This window comes from Notolepis coatsorum, assembly GCF_963971535.1.
Source record: "Notolepis coatsorum genome assembly, chromosome: 1".
Lineage (NCBI taxonomy): Eukaryota > Metazoa > Chordata > Actinopteri > Aulopiformes > Paralepididae > Notolepis > Notolepis coatsorum.
In genome coordinates this window covers 156,331,494-156,347,813 of record NC_140165.1, presented here as the reverse complement: position 1 = coordinate 156,347,813, position 16,320 = coordinate 156,331,494, and the positions used below count along the sequence as shown (strand labels likewise).

At 44.8% G+C, this 16,320-nt stretch overlaps 1 protein-coding gene across 3 annotated transcripts in view; it reads right to left on the bottom strand.

The window, feature by feature from the left end:
- Nucleotides 1-16,102, bottom strand: part of kremen1 (kringle containing transmembrane protein 1) — a 146,339-nt gene extending 130,237 nt beyond the window's left edge. The window contains exon 1 of one of the 3 annotated variants that reach the window (XM_084335680.1): nucleotides 15,836-16,102. In XM_084335680.1, the coding sequence (XP_084191806.1) occupies nucleotides 15,836-15,914 (79 nt within the window). In that variant the 5' untranslated portion in view covers nucleotides 15,915-16,102. The remainder of the gene's footprint in view (nucleotides 1-15,835) is intronic. The other 2 variants (XM_084335678.1, XM_084335679.1) reach the window with 2 other exon arrangements.
- Between the last annotated feature and the right edge of the window lie 218 nt (nucleotides 16,103-16,320).

The window sequence follows — 16,320 nt, the reverse complement described above, 5'->3', positions numbered from 1 at the left end:
CGTTGCCCGCACCATGACCTCCACAGGGCACCACCCAGAGGTCAACAGGAAGTGACTGGCCAGCCGTTGGACACAGCCACACGATACAGACCCAAAGTGTTTTTCTGTTCTTCTGTTACCAACAGTGAGCCAAATCCAACTCAGCCAAGTAAATGAGAGTATTCTTCAAAACTTTAGGCCATCTTCACAAGTCAGGGCATGCTGAGTATTGAGAGTGTAGGGAATGGGATATGTAAAATGGGAACTGCTGTGCTCTCCTCTTCCTCGCTTCTCTGGCTCGTGTGTTCTCCTGAACTCAGTCCCTCTCACGCTCCGTCACACTATCTTCTCTCACCACCACTGAAAAAAGAAAAGAAATCCAAAACCAAAATTGCTCTCTTCTCGATTCATGCATAAGATACTGTGTTAGCATGGCCAGCTAGCAGCACTGCATGCTAATGTTACACTGCAGTGAAGGCAGGAGACAGAGGCAGTGTAGCCTCCTCTCACGCATCCCACCACTTCAACACTGGAGTCCAGCTCTGTCCGTCGCTGAAGAGCACAAGAGGCGTCCGGAGCCCATATGGATGTTAGCTTTCTTAGTTTTGTTTTGTTGTGCTGCTGAAGTTAACCTCCTCTGGCATTCCATTAAAGATTTATGAGGGCTCCATATGGGCTGGTGCACAGGACTGATTATGCAAGGACAAAGCACAGAGGGGGGGGGTCAATGATGTTGAGGCAACCAGAACAGACTGATTGAACCTGGGCTCAACCCCACACTGGATATTCAACAAGGACAAGTCTAGCATGGACAGGGACATAAATAGGTGCGTGCAATCCGTGCATAGACACAAAAATATACACACACACAAAGAAGCATGTAGTAAACGTCCACCAAACCAGACACAGATGCAGTCACACACACAGTATTGTATTACTAACCCTTCTTTTAATGCGAGAACTGACCAAAAGACGTCCTCACTTCCCCCAAAATGAAGTCCCCGTTTCTTATGTCCACAACTCAAACTGTTCCTCACAAGTATAGTAATACAAGTATACACACACTCAGACAACACCCACCCACCTACACATCTATCCCGCGCCGTGGTTGTCTGAACAGCGTCTGCTGGCCTGGAAGCCCTTCTGGGGGGGAGGGCTTTCCATCTTCCAGGCGGCAAAGCAGATGTACCACAGGGCCCACATCTGAGACCCAGAACCCTCTATCCGACCACCCCCGCCCCCCCCACCACCTCACCCCCTGTGCTGAAAGAGAAGGGTTTACCCACATACCAAAGGACCATACGTTAACCCGGCTTGTAAAAGCCCACCGTCGCTCTCTCCCAGAGCCCCCATCTCCACCGCCACCCTCCCTCTGCCAACACATGCTTGCGTTTCTCCTTCAGACAGCCCAGGAGGACACTCTGTTATTATCTTTAGAGACAAGATCCTCATATCTCTCTCTCTCTCTCTCTCTCTCTCTCTCTCTCTCTCTCTCTCTCTCTCTCTCTCTCTCTCTCCACACACACACACACACACACACACACACACAAAGCTCCCTCTGTCTTGTGGGGGTTGCAAAGGGTGATAGGACACTGTCATAACCTACACTGCATGAGCTACAGTTACACGACCAGAAGGGAGGATTAAGAAGAGACAGATCCGGGGCTGGGCGTGATTGAGACAGAGTAGATTAGTGTGTGTCTTTTGAATGTGAGTGAGTGTGAGTGTGAGTGTGAGTGTGTGCGTGTGCGTGTGCGTGTGTGTGTGTGTGTGTGTGTGTGTGTGTGTGTGTGTGTGTGTGTGTGTGTGTGCTGAGAGCCACACCTGGGCTGGATGGAGTATGTGTGCGAATGTGTGTGTGTGTGTGGGGGGGGGGGGGGGGGGGGGGGCATCGAAGGGAGCATGTGAGACTCCTGGGGCTTGATGCTGGGAGACCCCTTTAAAAACCTGAGCAGAAAATTTTTGAGTTTATGGAGTCTCCAGATGGTTTCAGCTAAGGCCACACATTTGAACACACACACACACACACACACACACACACACACACACACACACGCACGCACACACATTGTTATATTATTATTACTATTGAGACAGGATATTGTCAGAATTCGACAAGTCCCTGGACATAGCATTCGGACATGGTGTGATTCTACTGTCACTTTGCACACACTACACTACATCCTTATTAGCTCTTATGCTGCACATTTTTTATACAATGTTATTGCTTTCTTTTTATGTCCTACATTATGTTGATGATGCTACTGGGCCAAGGAGAAAGGAACTAAATAATATCACTCCTCTATGCTGTAACAATAATGGAAGATGTGACAATAAAACTGATTCTGATTCTGATGTGCGTGGTACTGTGTGAGCCAATCTGAGGCTTTGTTACATTTTGGATGATTTGGGATTGTGGTTGAACAGTATACTAATATATTAGTCATATACAGGGGTGTAAAAAGTACCCAGAAATTATACTTAAGTGAAAAGTATGGGTACCCTCTCAAAATCTTACTCAAGTAAAAGTCAGAGTATCTGGCTAAAAACACACTTGAGTAAAGTTTAAAAGTTTCTACTTTTAAATATACATTAGTACTAAAAAGTCTTAAGTCTGTCTATTCTTCTGATAGCAGGTGTTTAATCAAAGATCCCCGCTTTCTAGTCTTGCATAAGGACCAATCAGCATGGGTATGGGCGGGTTAATTTTCCATGATGGGGATTTGATTGGCTGTTTTTAAATAAAGTGTGGCCGCAGGATTAGTAACGTTAACGTTAGTTCAGATAAACAAATATACTAATTAAAATGGTTGGACCTGTGAGATTTGTACTTTGTACTTTGTAGGTCTGCATTTTAAATGTAAGGTGATGTTTAGTATACCATACCATACTAGGGCTGTCTTAAATACTTCGAAGCTTCGAAGCTTCGTTCAATGGGCATGGGATTCGAATATGAAAATAAATTTTGATTATTTTGTGTGTGCAAAATCAACTCTGCCTCTCTTTGTTAACTACAACAAGCAATGCTGTTTGTTATTTAAGATGAGGTCGGACTCGGCACTGACAGATTTGTGTTCATTGTGCTGCTTTTATAAAGCCTCAAATGACGGCTTACAATATTTCATGAAAGCAAAGTGTTTTGTTTGTCTAAGATTTTAAAAGGTTTAAACTTTACAGCACTGACAAAGTTGAACAAAGTGCTGTACAAGTCCCAAAAAAATTTATATATATATTTTATATATATTTTTTTTATCTTGAAGCGTTGAATTAAAATCGAGTCTCGGCCCGAAGCGTCGAATTCCAAAAAGAAATTCGAAGGTCAGCCCTATACCATACCACCATAGTATACCATGTTTAGATACCATAAAAGTATAAATTGAAATACCCTGATCATCATTGATCTCATGTCATGTGAGCCCAAAAAAAGGCAGAAACTATAAAACAGTCACCAGTGCAAACAAATCTGGATCTAGGATCTGCAGTTCTGTCCAAGCTACTGTGCAGTCAGTGGTTTGTGCAGAGTCCCAAAGCGTGCTCCGGCCACCTTGACACACAGAGGAAGCTAGCATCAGGGCTGTCATCTGTGGTTGGGTGAGATGGGTTTGACAGAGTGCAGACCAGCACTGTGCTGCACTGGCCGGCGATCAGACCCAGAGCAGGAAAGACAGTCACAGCATGTTGCCAGATCCAGCAGCAGGTTGCCAGATCCAGCAGCAACTCATAGTAGAGTGTCACGCTACAAGGAGACCGATCACACCTCGCATTCTCACTGATGCTTCTATCCACTGCCTTCCTTCACTGCTTCACTGGATGATATCCGAGCAAGGATTCAATACCAAAGAGACGTCAGAGACTGCAACGTTCTCTGCTTCACCGAGACGTGGCTGGCGCCGGACGTTCCAGACCACGCTATCCAACCGGCCGAACACTTCTTTATCCACCGCAAGGATCGCACAGCAGAGTCCGGCAAACAACGTGGAGGAGGTATCGCCTTCATGTTTAACAACAATTGGAGCGATCCAACTAACGTGAAGGAATTATCCAACCACTGCTGCCCAGACCTGGAATATATAACCATCAAGTGTCGTCCTTTCTTCCTCCCGAGGGAGTTAACGGCGATCATCCTGGTCGGAGTGTATATTCCACCGCAAGCCAGTAACAACGTCGCGCTCTCCAGACTCCACGACGAGGTAAATAGAATACAAGCGGCGAACGTTAACGCCGCCATTTTAGTGCTGGGTGATTTCAATAGCGCCAATCTGAGAAAGGTATTACCTGACTTCTATCAGCATGTGACTTGCAACACCAGAGGCGGTAACATCCTAGATCACTGTTACACGCAATTTAAAGGTGGCTACAAGGCTCATTCTGATAGTGGCTTTGGTAAATCAGATCACGCATCCATTTTTCTTTCACCAATGTACAAACAGAGAATCAAAAGTACTCCTGTAGTCTCGCGAGAGGTGCAGAAATGGGATTTGACGTCAGAGGAGACGCTCCAGGCTGCGTTTGACTGCACAGACTGGAGCGTGTTCCGCGACACAGATAACATTAATGTCTACACGGAGACAGTGCTGGACTATGTTTGTACTTTGGTGGAAGAAACAATCCCCACTACCAAAATGAGAGTTTACCCAAATCAAAAACCCTGGGTAGACAAATCCGTCCGTGAAGCTCTGAGAGAGCGCACCAAAGCATACAACGACGGCCTAGTGGCAGGCAACATGAATGACCACAAGGTGGCGCGATACAACGTAAGGAGGACAGTGTCAGAGGCCAAACGGCGCTACAGGGATAAAATTGAACTCCAGTTTGAACAAGCTGACTCTAGAGCTATGTGGCAGGGGCTCAAAACGATGACAGACTACAAAGGCGCCTCCCTCAAACTGAACAGTGACATCTCCTTAGCAAATGACCTCAATACCTTCTATGCGAGGTTTGATGCTGGTAATAACAACACCAGCTCACAAGCCACGGCAATGGGGGGGGGGGGGGGGGTCGGCTGCTGATGGAGACGCAGTGTTCAGGGTAACAGAGCATGAGGTGAGGCGGACCTTTAAAAAAGTTAATATCAGGAAGGCAGCAGGTCCGGACGGCATCCCCGGCCGCGTCCTAAAAGTCTGTGCCGACCAACTGGCCCCAGTATTCACTGACATATTTAACCTGTCCTTAGAACAGGCTGTCATCCCCACCTGCCTGAAGAAGTCCACTATTATCCCTGTACCCAAAAAATCCAAGCCTGCTTGCCTCAACGACTACCGCCCTGTAGCTCTCACCTCCATAGCCATGAAGTGCTTTGAGAAGCTAGTAAAGGGCTACATCTGCTCCTTCCTCCCCATCAACATGGACCCCCTGCAATTTGCATACCGCCCCAACAGGTCCACGGAGGACGCCATAGCCCATGTGCTGCACACAGCAGCATCACACCTGGACAAGAGGCAGGGGAACTATGTGAGAATGCTATTCATCGACTACAGCTCGGCATTCAATACCATAGTCCCCTCCATACTCATAGCCAAGCTCAGGGACCTGGGCTTGAACTATGACCTCTGCCAGTGGGTCTTGGACTTCCTGACTGGCAGACCCCAGGTGGTGAGAGCAGGCAACTGCACCTCCTCATCCATCACCCTCAACATAGGGGCCCCCCAGGGCTGTGTTCTGAGTCCCCTCCTCTACTCCCTGTACACACACGACTGTGTGGCTCAGCGGAGTAGCAATACAATCATCAAATTTGCTGACGACACAGTGGTGGTGGGCCTGATCTCTGCCAACGACGAGAGGGCCTACCTGGAAGAGGTCAAGGTCCTGGCGGGATGGTGCCAGGAAAACAGCCTCTCCCTGAACGTCAGCAAAACAAAGGAGATGATTGTGGACTTCAGGAGGTCGGGGGTCAAGGACTACAGCCCCCTCAGCATCGACGGGGCACCGGTTGAGAGAGTCAACAGCTTTAAGTACCTCGGAGCCTACATATCCGAGGACTTGACATGGACCACACACATTGACAGTGTTGTGAAGAAGGCACGACAACGCCTCTACTTCCTCAGGCGCCTAAGGAAGTTCCAAGTCAGTCAGAAGATCCTTAAGAACTTCTACTCATGTACAATAGAGAGCATCTTGACCGGCAACATCACCTCCTGGTTTGGGAATAGCACTGCACAAGACCGAAGCAGACTACAAAGAGTGACACGTTCAGCCGAACGCACAATTGGAGGGGGGCTCCCCACCCTCCAGAACATTTACAACAAGCGTTGCAAGGGCAAGGCTAAGAGAATCATTAAAGACTCCAGTCACCCGAACAACTGCCTCTTTGAACTGCTGCGGTCAGGCAAGCGATACCGGAGTCTCAAGGCGAGCACAGAAAGACTCAGAAGAAGCTTCTATCCCCAGGCCATCAGGCTGCTAAACGAACAATGAACACTACACAACAACAACCACCAAACGCACATAGCACACACATCCACACGCACACACTCACTTTAAACAAACACACTGTAGCACCCACTCCACACACTTTATAGCACACACCCACTTTAAACAAACAAACAAACTGTAGCACCCACTCCCCACACTTTATATTTATTGATGAAGGATTGCACTACAACTCGTACACCTTACTGTAAATTGTACCTAAATTGTACCTCATCCCATTTCTGCTTTGCACTATATAGTACTGTACATTAGTACACTGCATAGTATTGTATATTATATGGTAACTCAGAACATTGTACATATGTCTATACCGAACACTGTGACCTCATTTTCTTCTTCTAAATTACATGCTATACTATGTTATTTGATACTATCTTGTCTAGCACAGTCTCTGGAGCGTAACAGTAAGAAGCATTTTGTATGAAAGTATTCTGTACTTCTGTATGACAACTATTAAAGAAACTTGAAACTTCAAACTTCAAACTAGAAAATGAATGAAGGCAGGAGAGGAGATGGGAGGGACGCGTTCTTGGGACGAGCAGAAAATCCAGCACAGGATCTTCCATTTGATTCATAGTTAAGATTGAGTCTGGAAATAATTTATTAATTGCTTGCCTGGATAAATAAAGGTTAAATAAAAATTAAATAAAAACACGGTACATGAGTTAGCTTGACACGGTACACGAGTTAACCTTGACACGTTACATGAGTTATCTTGACACGCTACATGAGTTAGCTTGACACGGCACATGTGGCTTTCGGTATCAGATTTGAAACTCTCTGATTAAATTTTAGCCTGATGCTGGTTAACTCAATGGGTGCCAATAATGAGTAAACTCGTTATTGTCCGCCAAGCGTTGAGTGCCAATAACGAGTATACTCATTTTTGGATCCTTTGAAATTTTTCCTTTGATCCCTGTTCTGAACATCCAGCCGGAGCTCTCTGGCACAACGTTGGAATTGAAATGACGATCGAAATCCGCCAGGTGGCAGTATTGCCTACCTTATGAACATCATGGGCCAGCTATTAGTGTGTTAGTAACAGCCCCCAAAACAACTAGGTACTCTTTGCGAGAAGCAGTGAGCAGGACACGTTCGACAAACGCGCGATCGCCTAGAGCCAACTATTGGATATTATGAAAAAGAGAAAATGGATTATATGGATGATGATTATGGACGATAAGATGCGTTTGTTGGACTAAGCACTACTGGTCAAACGTAAAACAACTATAATCAAACCGACCAATGAGGAAACCTATTCGGCTCCGAGTCTGGCCCGAGCACACAATAGTAACCTGGCTGCAATGCAATGCCGAGCGAACTATCGGATATTATGAAAAAGACTAAATGTATTATATGTAGGGATGCACCGAATATTCGGCCACCGAAAATGGTTAAAAAGGGCACTTTCTGCCGAAAGGGTTTTAGCACCGAAAATATATCACAGAATGTCAAACGTGTTGTTGTGATGACGTAATCAAAACGCGGCTACAGACATAGCATGCGCAACGTGTAACGTGAGCAGCTTGGCAGCTCTTCCAGCATTCTACAGCCTGTGACAACTCCTCTTGGGACTCGCGCTGTTTCTATGTAAACTCTGCGAGCAACGCATCCAATAAATGCGTCTTTAACATGCTTTATATCCTCGCCATTACTATATGCCCGTCGCGATTAAAAACCTTTTTAACTAACGTTAGCGTTAAGCTAGCTAACAGCGCTTCCATTCGGACCTGTCTCGGACCTGTCTCTCTTAAGCTACGTCATCCCCCGCTAAGAGTCACGGGAGATGTAGTAAATACAAAAGTCCTTCCATGTAGGCTAGAACGCTGTGAATTATGACTCAGTAACCACTACAGTAACATCATTAAGTCTGCTATAAGCTATTCTCCCTCTCGTGTGTGTGTCTTTATGCAGATCTTTATGCAGTTTTAAAGCACCTTGGCTTTGTTCTGAATGTACTTTGTTGCAGTTATCCTACAGAGAAAAGAAAATGCACTTGACTTTAATGCACATTTTGTTGTATGCAAAGAGAAAATGTTTAAATTGTACAATCTTTCAGCAGTCAGTCTGGAATTAATGTATGCATTCAAAAGTGCTGAATAAATGTTTTATGGGCCCATACAGGGAGCGAAATTAACTTTTTGACTCACCGGCCAGTGGCGGGTAGATGGGAAGAATCTACCCGCCAAGCATATTTCTTACCTGCCAAATTTTTTTTGATTAAAAAAAATATATATATTTTTTTTATATAAAAAAAAGTTTTTTTAAATAAAATATATATTATATAATCATACTTGTAGTTGTATTATCTGCGAGACATCGCCACCACGCAATAAGTCAAAATGCTCGCTATCTGCAAACAGCTCCACTGTCTGTGTGTATACTTGAGTAGCCTCCAGCTCCAGCAAGGATTCTCCGGCGCTGCAGCTAGACCTATATTCAGCTAGACCCTACATTCAGCATGCAAGGATTCTCCGGCGATGCAGCTGGACCCTATTGGTATAATGTTACGATTCTTTGGTCAAATCACATTCAACATGCCCTCAGCTAGAATACGCATTGAATCAATGTTATAAGACATTGATATCAGGAGCTATCTGTAGCTACTGCTAGCCCGCTAGATAACGTTAAGACAATTTAGTTTACTGGGACATATAGATCTAACGTGAGCTAGCTAACGTGAGCTAGCTAACGTGAGCTAGCTAACGAGGGAACGGAGGTATTATGCACTCGAGTCGACTATTGCTGGAGCATTTGTTGATATCAGCAGCTATCAGTAGCTAGCCAGCTAGATACCGTTAGACAATGCCTCGTCATGTATTAAACTAAAAGTGAATAGTTGACTGGGTCATTGTTTAAACAGTAACGGTAGCTCATGGAGGTCCGCTCTTCTAGACTAGAGCAGACTGCCTCTGTGTTGATACGAGCAGAAGCCCTTAGCCAATAGTATCCCGCTGCAGGGCTGGGCGGATATGACTCGTTGCCACGTTTTCTTTCAAAATAAGAGTATCATACGAACCGAATGTTGCTAACTGCCGGAGCCATCGATATTATGACTGGAGATGCGCTTGGGGCGGAAATGAGACCCGCACAGATTTTCAAAATAAGTGTATCGTTATGAACTTGATTGATTGATTACACGCCACACGGCGGGCAGACCTCTCAGTGGGAGGCGCCAAACGTAAAAACTGAGCGCCAATGGCAGGTGGTGGGCTCGGTATCGGTTTCGGCCAAGAATTTCCCATTCGGTGCATCCCTAATTATATGGATGATGATTATGGACGATAAGGTGCGTTTGTTGGACTAAGCACTACTGGTCAAACGTAAAACAACTATAATCAAACCGACCGATGAGGAAACCTATTCGGCTCCGTCTATAGTCTGACCCGAGCAGATGAAGAAGACGGATGAGGGCTAACGTTACCTAACGTTATATGTATGATCCTGTTCTGATTCAAGACACTTTTGGACTTGAAGTGAGAAATGGAGTACCTGTCTTACGTGTACTTTACCGAAACTCCATCATAAAACATGCGTTTGTATGCACGCAGCGTCGGATAAACATGTGGTCAAGAAAAGCTGGCGCCAGCCAATGCAGATGGGGAAAGGGCATGGCACTCAATGAGTTAAGGCATAGGGTCAGTATCCAATACCAGTATGATATTTTACATTGGTCCCACTCCCTACATGATCTCATGTTGCACAGAGAGCTGCCCTCGCAGGTTATTTCATCCCAGCCTTACAAATTAATTCATGCATGTCTAGCTCAATAGAGACTTGGCAACGAAGATAAAAGAAGAATATAATGCACTTCTTGCCTCAAATAAATAGAATCAAGTGTACCCGGACATCAAGTTGATGTTCTCTTCATCAGCTCTTATTCTGACAGCTTCTTCTTCTTTGATCAAATATTCAGCGTGCATTCCACATCATCAAATGTCAAAACTTGCCCTTAATCAAACCTCTGCCTGAGAGACTATTATGCAAATGTTTTCTTACAAAGGTAATTGGAAGAGTCTCCAGCATTACACAGGAGAGGCTGCAGATTTGCTCATTATTATTAGTTGCTCTTTCTTTGTGATTCTGGCTGTTTTTCATGACGGCAGAAGTTTAGATCAAAATCAGATAAGATTGTCACATCATCATCTCATACACAGACAGACCAACAGATAGACACACACCCTGCTTGCCCTGTAACTGAAACAGGATCCTTTGATCAGGGTGCAAGCTCACAGCAACAGCAGCACAACGCCTGATTCCAAGTTTGCCTTAACTTCCCATCTCATTTCAAAAGGACGTGTCATTTACATAAACAAAGGAAGTTGTTGTGTGATATGTATCTTATTGACGCTCAGAGCCAAAAGAGAGGCAACCGTCTCTGAACTCATCAATGAGGCTGTCACAAATCCTCCAAACAGGAACGGCAACAAGGGAATAATTCCCTACAGATTAACCGGCTCTGGCTTGTTCACGAAGCCTTCGTCATCCCAAACATTACCGGCTTTCAGTGCAACTCAATTACACCTCTTCATGACAGCTCTGACAGGACACGGCTTCCATTTGTGTGTCTGTATTTGTGTCAAGGGCCTGTGTGGCTGCCAAGCGAGGGAAACACCAGGAGAATAGCATGTGGGAGTCTGAACCAGTTCACACTCCTGTTATACTGAGAATCTGAATTGCACTATGAGGATAGGGCTGATAGATTAATCAGTGTATGCTTTTTCATGCATACAGTTTTTAATGTTTTTTTTCCCCATGCTAAAGGAGTTATGGTAAGCACTAGATTTAAAGATGTCTTTCTTGTGACTGCATGTAGAAAGCATTATTTTACAGATGTATCACTTAAATAAACAAATCGATTAGTCAACAAAATCCTATTACTATAAATCGGAAAGTGGAGGGCAACCCTAGCAGAGGACCATATCCATACTGTAGGTGGTCAGGGGATAAGCCTTAAGGCGCTCCCATAGTCCAGCAGACTGTACACAGAGCAGACTCCGCGGACGTCCGCGCGGACTCTTGAGCTTTGATCTCAGCGGACAGCAGACCCACAGGTGCGACGCTCCTATTTTCTGAGGCGCGGACATCCGCGCCGCTGACTTGGTGTCACACAAAACGCTGCTCGGCGTTTTGGTTGACATCGAACTGCATTTAATGTGACGCCGCGCGAGCGATTTGTGGCGCGAGGAGAGAGATGAGCTCGTGACTCCCCTTCCTCATCCCTTTTTTCATTTAGTGGCCTCACATACCACCGTCTCTGCTTTTTATCCCGCAAAGCCAGTAAACAGAGGAGCTCTTCTTCATCATCTGACGCCATTATTAACAGAAGTGAAAGAATTGTGGGAAATGTAGTAAAACTGGAGCGAGAAATGTAGGAAATAGACCGCGGACGTCCGCTGAGTTCTGCTCGACTATGAAAGCTCAAAGAGCCGCGCGGACATCCGCAGAGTCTGCTCTGTGTACAGTCTGCTGGACTATGGGAGCGCCTTTAGGGTCCCCCTCTTCACTCCTCCCCACCACCAACATACACACTTCCAATCCTCTTCAACTGCATCTTCTTCTACTAGTTAGTTTTTGTGTGTGTGTGTGTGTGTGTGTGCGTGTGTGCGTGTGTGTGTGTGTGTGTGTGTGTGTGCGTGCGTGCGTGCGTGCGTGCGTGCGTGCGTGCGTGCGTGCGTGTGTGTATGTTAGGGCTGACCCCTATTAGTCGATTAGTCGACTAATCGGTCGAAAGGAGCCGTAGTCGACTAGCCAACCTCTTAGTCGAATACAAAAAAATAAAAATATCTTATACATTTCTTTTTATCATTCTTTCCAAAAGAAAAGAGGACTAGAAGCGTAGCTAACGCTAATGGCATGCATACCAGAGGCTAACTGCCTACGAAAACAGGCACAGAGGCTCTGAAAGAGGATTTCACCCATCTAATGAACACACTAGACCAGCGTTTCCCAAACTCTGGGTCGCGACCCAAAATGGGTCGCGGACCCGTTTTTATTGGGTCGCCAATAAAAAGTTAAAAAAATATATATATTTTTTAAAGCTGTAGATGTGTTGATTCAGTTTGGCACCACATACTTATGTGAATCTGGGTTTTCTACTCTAGCATACCTGAAAAACAAATACAGAAACAGACTAAATGCTCAGCATGACCTCAGAATAGCACTTTCAAAAACCAAGCCCAGAATAGATCTGCTGGTTGAAAACTTCAACCAGCCACATACCTCTCATTAGATTTCATTGTGCCATAGATGAAATATTATACCCCTTCTATTCTATCATGATGTCAGGTCAGTAGAATTTTTAAATAAGTCAGTACAAATTAATCAGAATGTTGCTCAATGTTGGGGTTTAAGGTTGAGGGACTGAGGGAGGGGGTAAGAAATGGAGAGTTGAAAAAGGGGTGAGAAATAGAAAGGAGAGTAGAACATGTTTGTTCATTTAAAAGTGTTACAAAATTGTATGTTATGAGGTGGTGCGCAACTTAACATTACACTCTGATTATTGCTGTGATGTGCTTTTATAATTAAATAAATACATTTCATATACATTTGAAATTCATGGTTTGTTGTGTTCTTTTGTGTTCTTTGCCTCCCACAAGCCGGCTGCAATGTGGACGACGCCTTGCATCACGTGTCCCCTCCGGTACTCGAGGAGGCAGCCGTCGCATCTTTTCACCTGCACAGCGCGATCTCTCAGCGGCGAGGGTCTGCGTGGGAGGGACACGCCGCCCCCGGCACTTCCTGATTCTACTGCGCAGGCGCACCAACCGACCTGTAGGAGTCGCTGTCCACAACGAACCCAGCATCTCCTGTGTTGGTGGCGAGCGCCTTGCCCACTGTGCCACCTAGCCGCTCTGTTATGGCAATTCATGATGTATTTTTGTAAGTTTGGGTCCCGGGGAAACACCAAATTTCTCTTTTGGGTCTCGAGCTGAAAAAGTTTGGGAACCCCTGCACTAGACTAGAGTACTAGACTAGACAAATATCAAGATGTATCAATCAGTGGACCAATTGCATTATTTTGCAGAGGACAAGAAGCCTTCAGTCAACTCCATCAGACATTAAGCACCCCCCACAGCCCAAATGGAATGATATTTTTTTTTTTTTTAAATAAAAAATTAAATTACTATTAACCCATTCTCTGCCACCACTTTGACATCCTAAACCATCCTCTGCCAGCGCTATTTGTCTATGGAGATGTTCACCTTCTTTGCAGGGCTATAACTTTTTAAATTGTATTGCGTTTATAATTCAATGACCGATGTTAAATGATTTATGTAGTATGGGTGATATATTGATCAGAGCAGTTTGTATCGAAAATGATAAAGAAAAACGCTGAAACTCACGTCAGTCTCCTCGTAGCGTTGGGCGATGAGAGTGGAGCAAACAGATCCCAATTATGTGATGTTGATCGATGCGATCCATTTCCGGTTTGTATATTACTAATACACGTCCAAATCATGTTGATTATTGAGTTATGGCAAAGATCCATAACCACAGTGTCTGTATTGAGCCCCGGGACGATAAACGAGTGGCCGGACGAAATTAGGGGACGGACCAAGCTCCAACGGGCACTTTCGGTTTGGCAACTCGCCGATCGGCCACCAGGTGGCAGTATTGAAGCGTTGCAGAGTTGTGCTGGCTCAGACAGCATCAGCCAAGACTCCGTGGGTGAAATATGAATACCATGACGAAAATATGAAATATTGATCTCAAACACGCCTTACGGCGTGATTGGCAGACAGCGCATGGCGGAGAAACACGCCTTAACACGGTATTGGCGGAGAATGGGTTAAAAACATTATACTTTTTTTTTGTCGACCAATAGTCGACTAACGGCAAATTTTGGCCAATCATAGTCGACCATCCAAATACTTAGTCGGGGACAGCCCTAGTGTGTGTGTGCGTGTGTGTGTGTGTGTGTGTGCATGCGCGCGTGCACATGCCTGATAATCACATTATGGGATGGTAAATGCTTTAGGTTTTCCTACACTTCGCTCCATATGTTAAAACCTATCAAGATGATGAGATCTGCATTATGAGAGCACTCCAATATACCGGTAGTTGGATTAGACGCTCAAACATAACAGTACAACAAACTTCAACTGGCTGTCAATTTACCCTCACCTGAGCATTAATTAGCTGGTGGGTTAATTGGGTGCGTGCTGCATTGAGTGCTGTTCAAATAATCATTCAAGTCTCCTCTTCATTTTAATTCAAATGTATTCAGGGAAGGAATCCAAACTTGAGCAAAGAGAATGTTAGTATCGTCAACAACGTCAAGAGGAGATTGTCCCATTGTGAGTAAATCCATGAAATATGGTTTTATTGTACAGTAAATATGCCACAGTTGACCCACAGAGAACATAAACGTGGGTCTGTTTTCTCCCCATCGCTGAGATGGGGAATACCATAGCTTTAAATACATTGTTAATATATAGGTACACATGGGAGTACTTACGCACTGGCCCAGATGGTGGACCCTCTCATTTGAATCACAGGGTATAATTAAGAGACAAACAATTATGTTTCAACATGAAACAGAGGTTTGGTTTGTGTGGTCATCATTATTAGATATTCAAATGAAACAAATTCTTCTCTGAGAAGGCAACTGACTTTGAATGTGGTTCCAACTGTAATTTGAAAGGTCTTTAGTGTAAGCCAAGCATGTATGGTTTTGTTTTAGTCTCAACTAAAAGGTAAACGGAGTATAATGGTATCAAATGTCTGAGGCTGAGCTATAGCTTAACTGGGGATATAACTGTTACGATTGAGCTTCAAGTTAATTTATGAGGGAAATAGGGGGTAGATGAGCCTATTGTCGCCTACATTTAACGACAACAATGAGTCGACCCTGTTGTGTATACACAGCCAGCAGCAGCATTGAATACAAATGGTTATTGTCAATTTTGCCGCATCTCACTTTGATGTGCCACCAATTATACTGTAATAAACATAAATTTGGTTTATTATCAGTTATAATAGACAATGCCATCTAACCACCAAAAACAAAATAGGCATAGCCCGTAATAATTCGCGATCAGACGAAGCAATAAATAGGTTATACCGAGAGAGATAGCCTATACTCTGGTTGAGCAACAATGTTTCATCTAGTGTAAAACATGACTAGTATAATCTGACAGGAGAACATCTGCTCGAGACGCGCGTGAACTGATATTTTGATAAGGAAAGCCCATGCAAATAGAACACTATGTAAAGAAGTCGGCAAAGTGCGTGTTGAGAAGGTTATGTAGACTTAAGTTGCATTCACAGTGCCGTAATTACATTTTATTCATCGGCATAACTGTCAATGAAGTGACGCTGTCCCGTTCGCGTGTCCAATGCGCAACCGAAAAACATTAAGATACGGCTAAAACAGACAGAAAAGGCATAATAAACATCAGATCAAGTTGGATTAAAAACTTACCAGTCTCGAACTGTTTGAAAGCTGTCGAAGATAGAAACCCAGAAAGAAGAATTGCAGCAGTTATTGTCAAAGAATCCATCGCTCAAGAAGACGGATGGGAGCGGGACTTGGGTTCGCGAACTCGTCCTGTTCGCTCTCAGGTGAAGTGCTTACGACGAGCGCCGAGTCTGCCGGACGGATGCGCTGGTCTTGTAGAGGAGTCAAGTCTCCGAACTTCAAGACAGGTCCTCCTCACCGCTCTGACACAAGGGAGGGAGAGATAGTAGTGCGCAGGGATCCTATTTCCAATCATGTGACAGGAAATCAGGGCAATAGATTCAACCTCGCAGCGGCGTTGGGCATGAAGGGAGAGAGAGACAGACAGACAGACACACAGAGAGAGAGAGAGAGAGAGAGAGAGAGAGAGAGAGAGAGAGAGAGAGAGAGAGAGAGAGAGAGAGAGAGAGAGAAGAGAGAGAGAGAGGAGAGAGAGAGAGAGAGAGAGA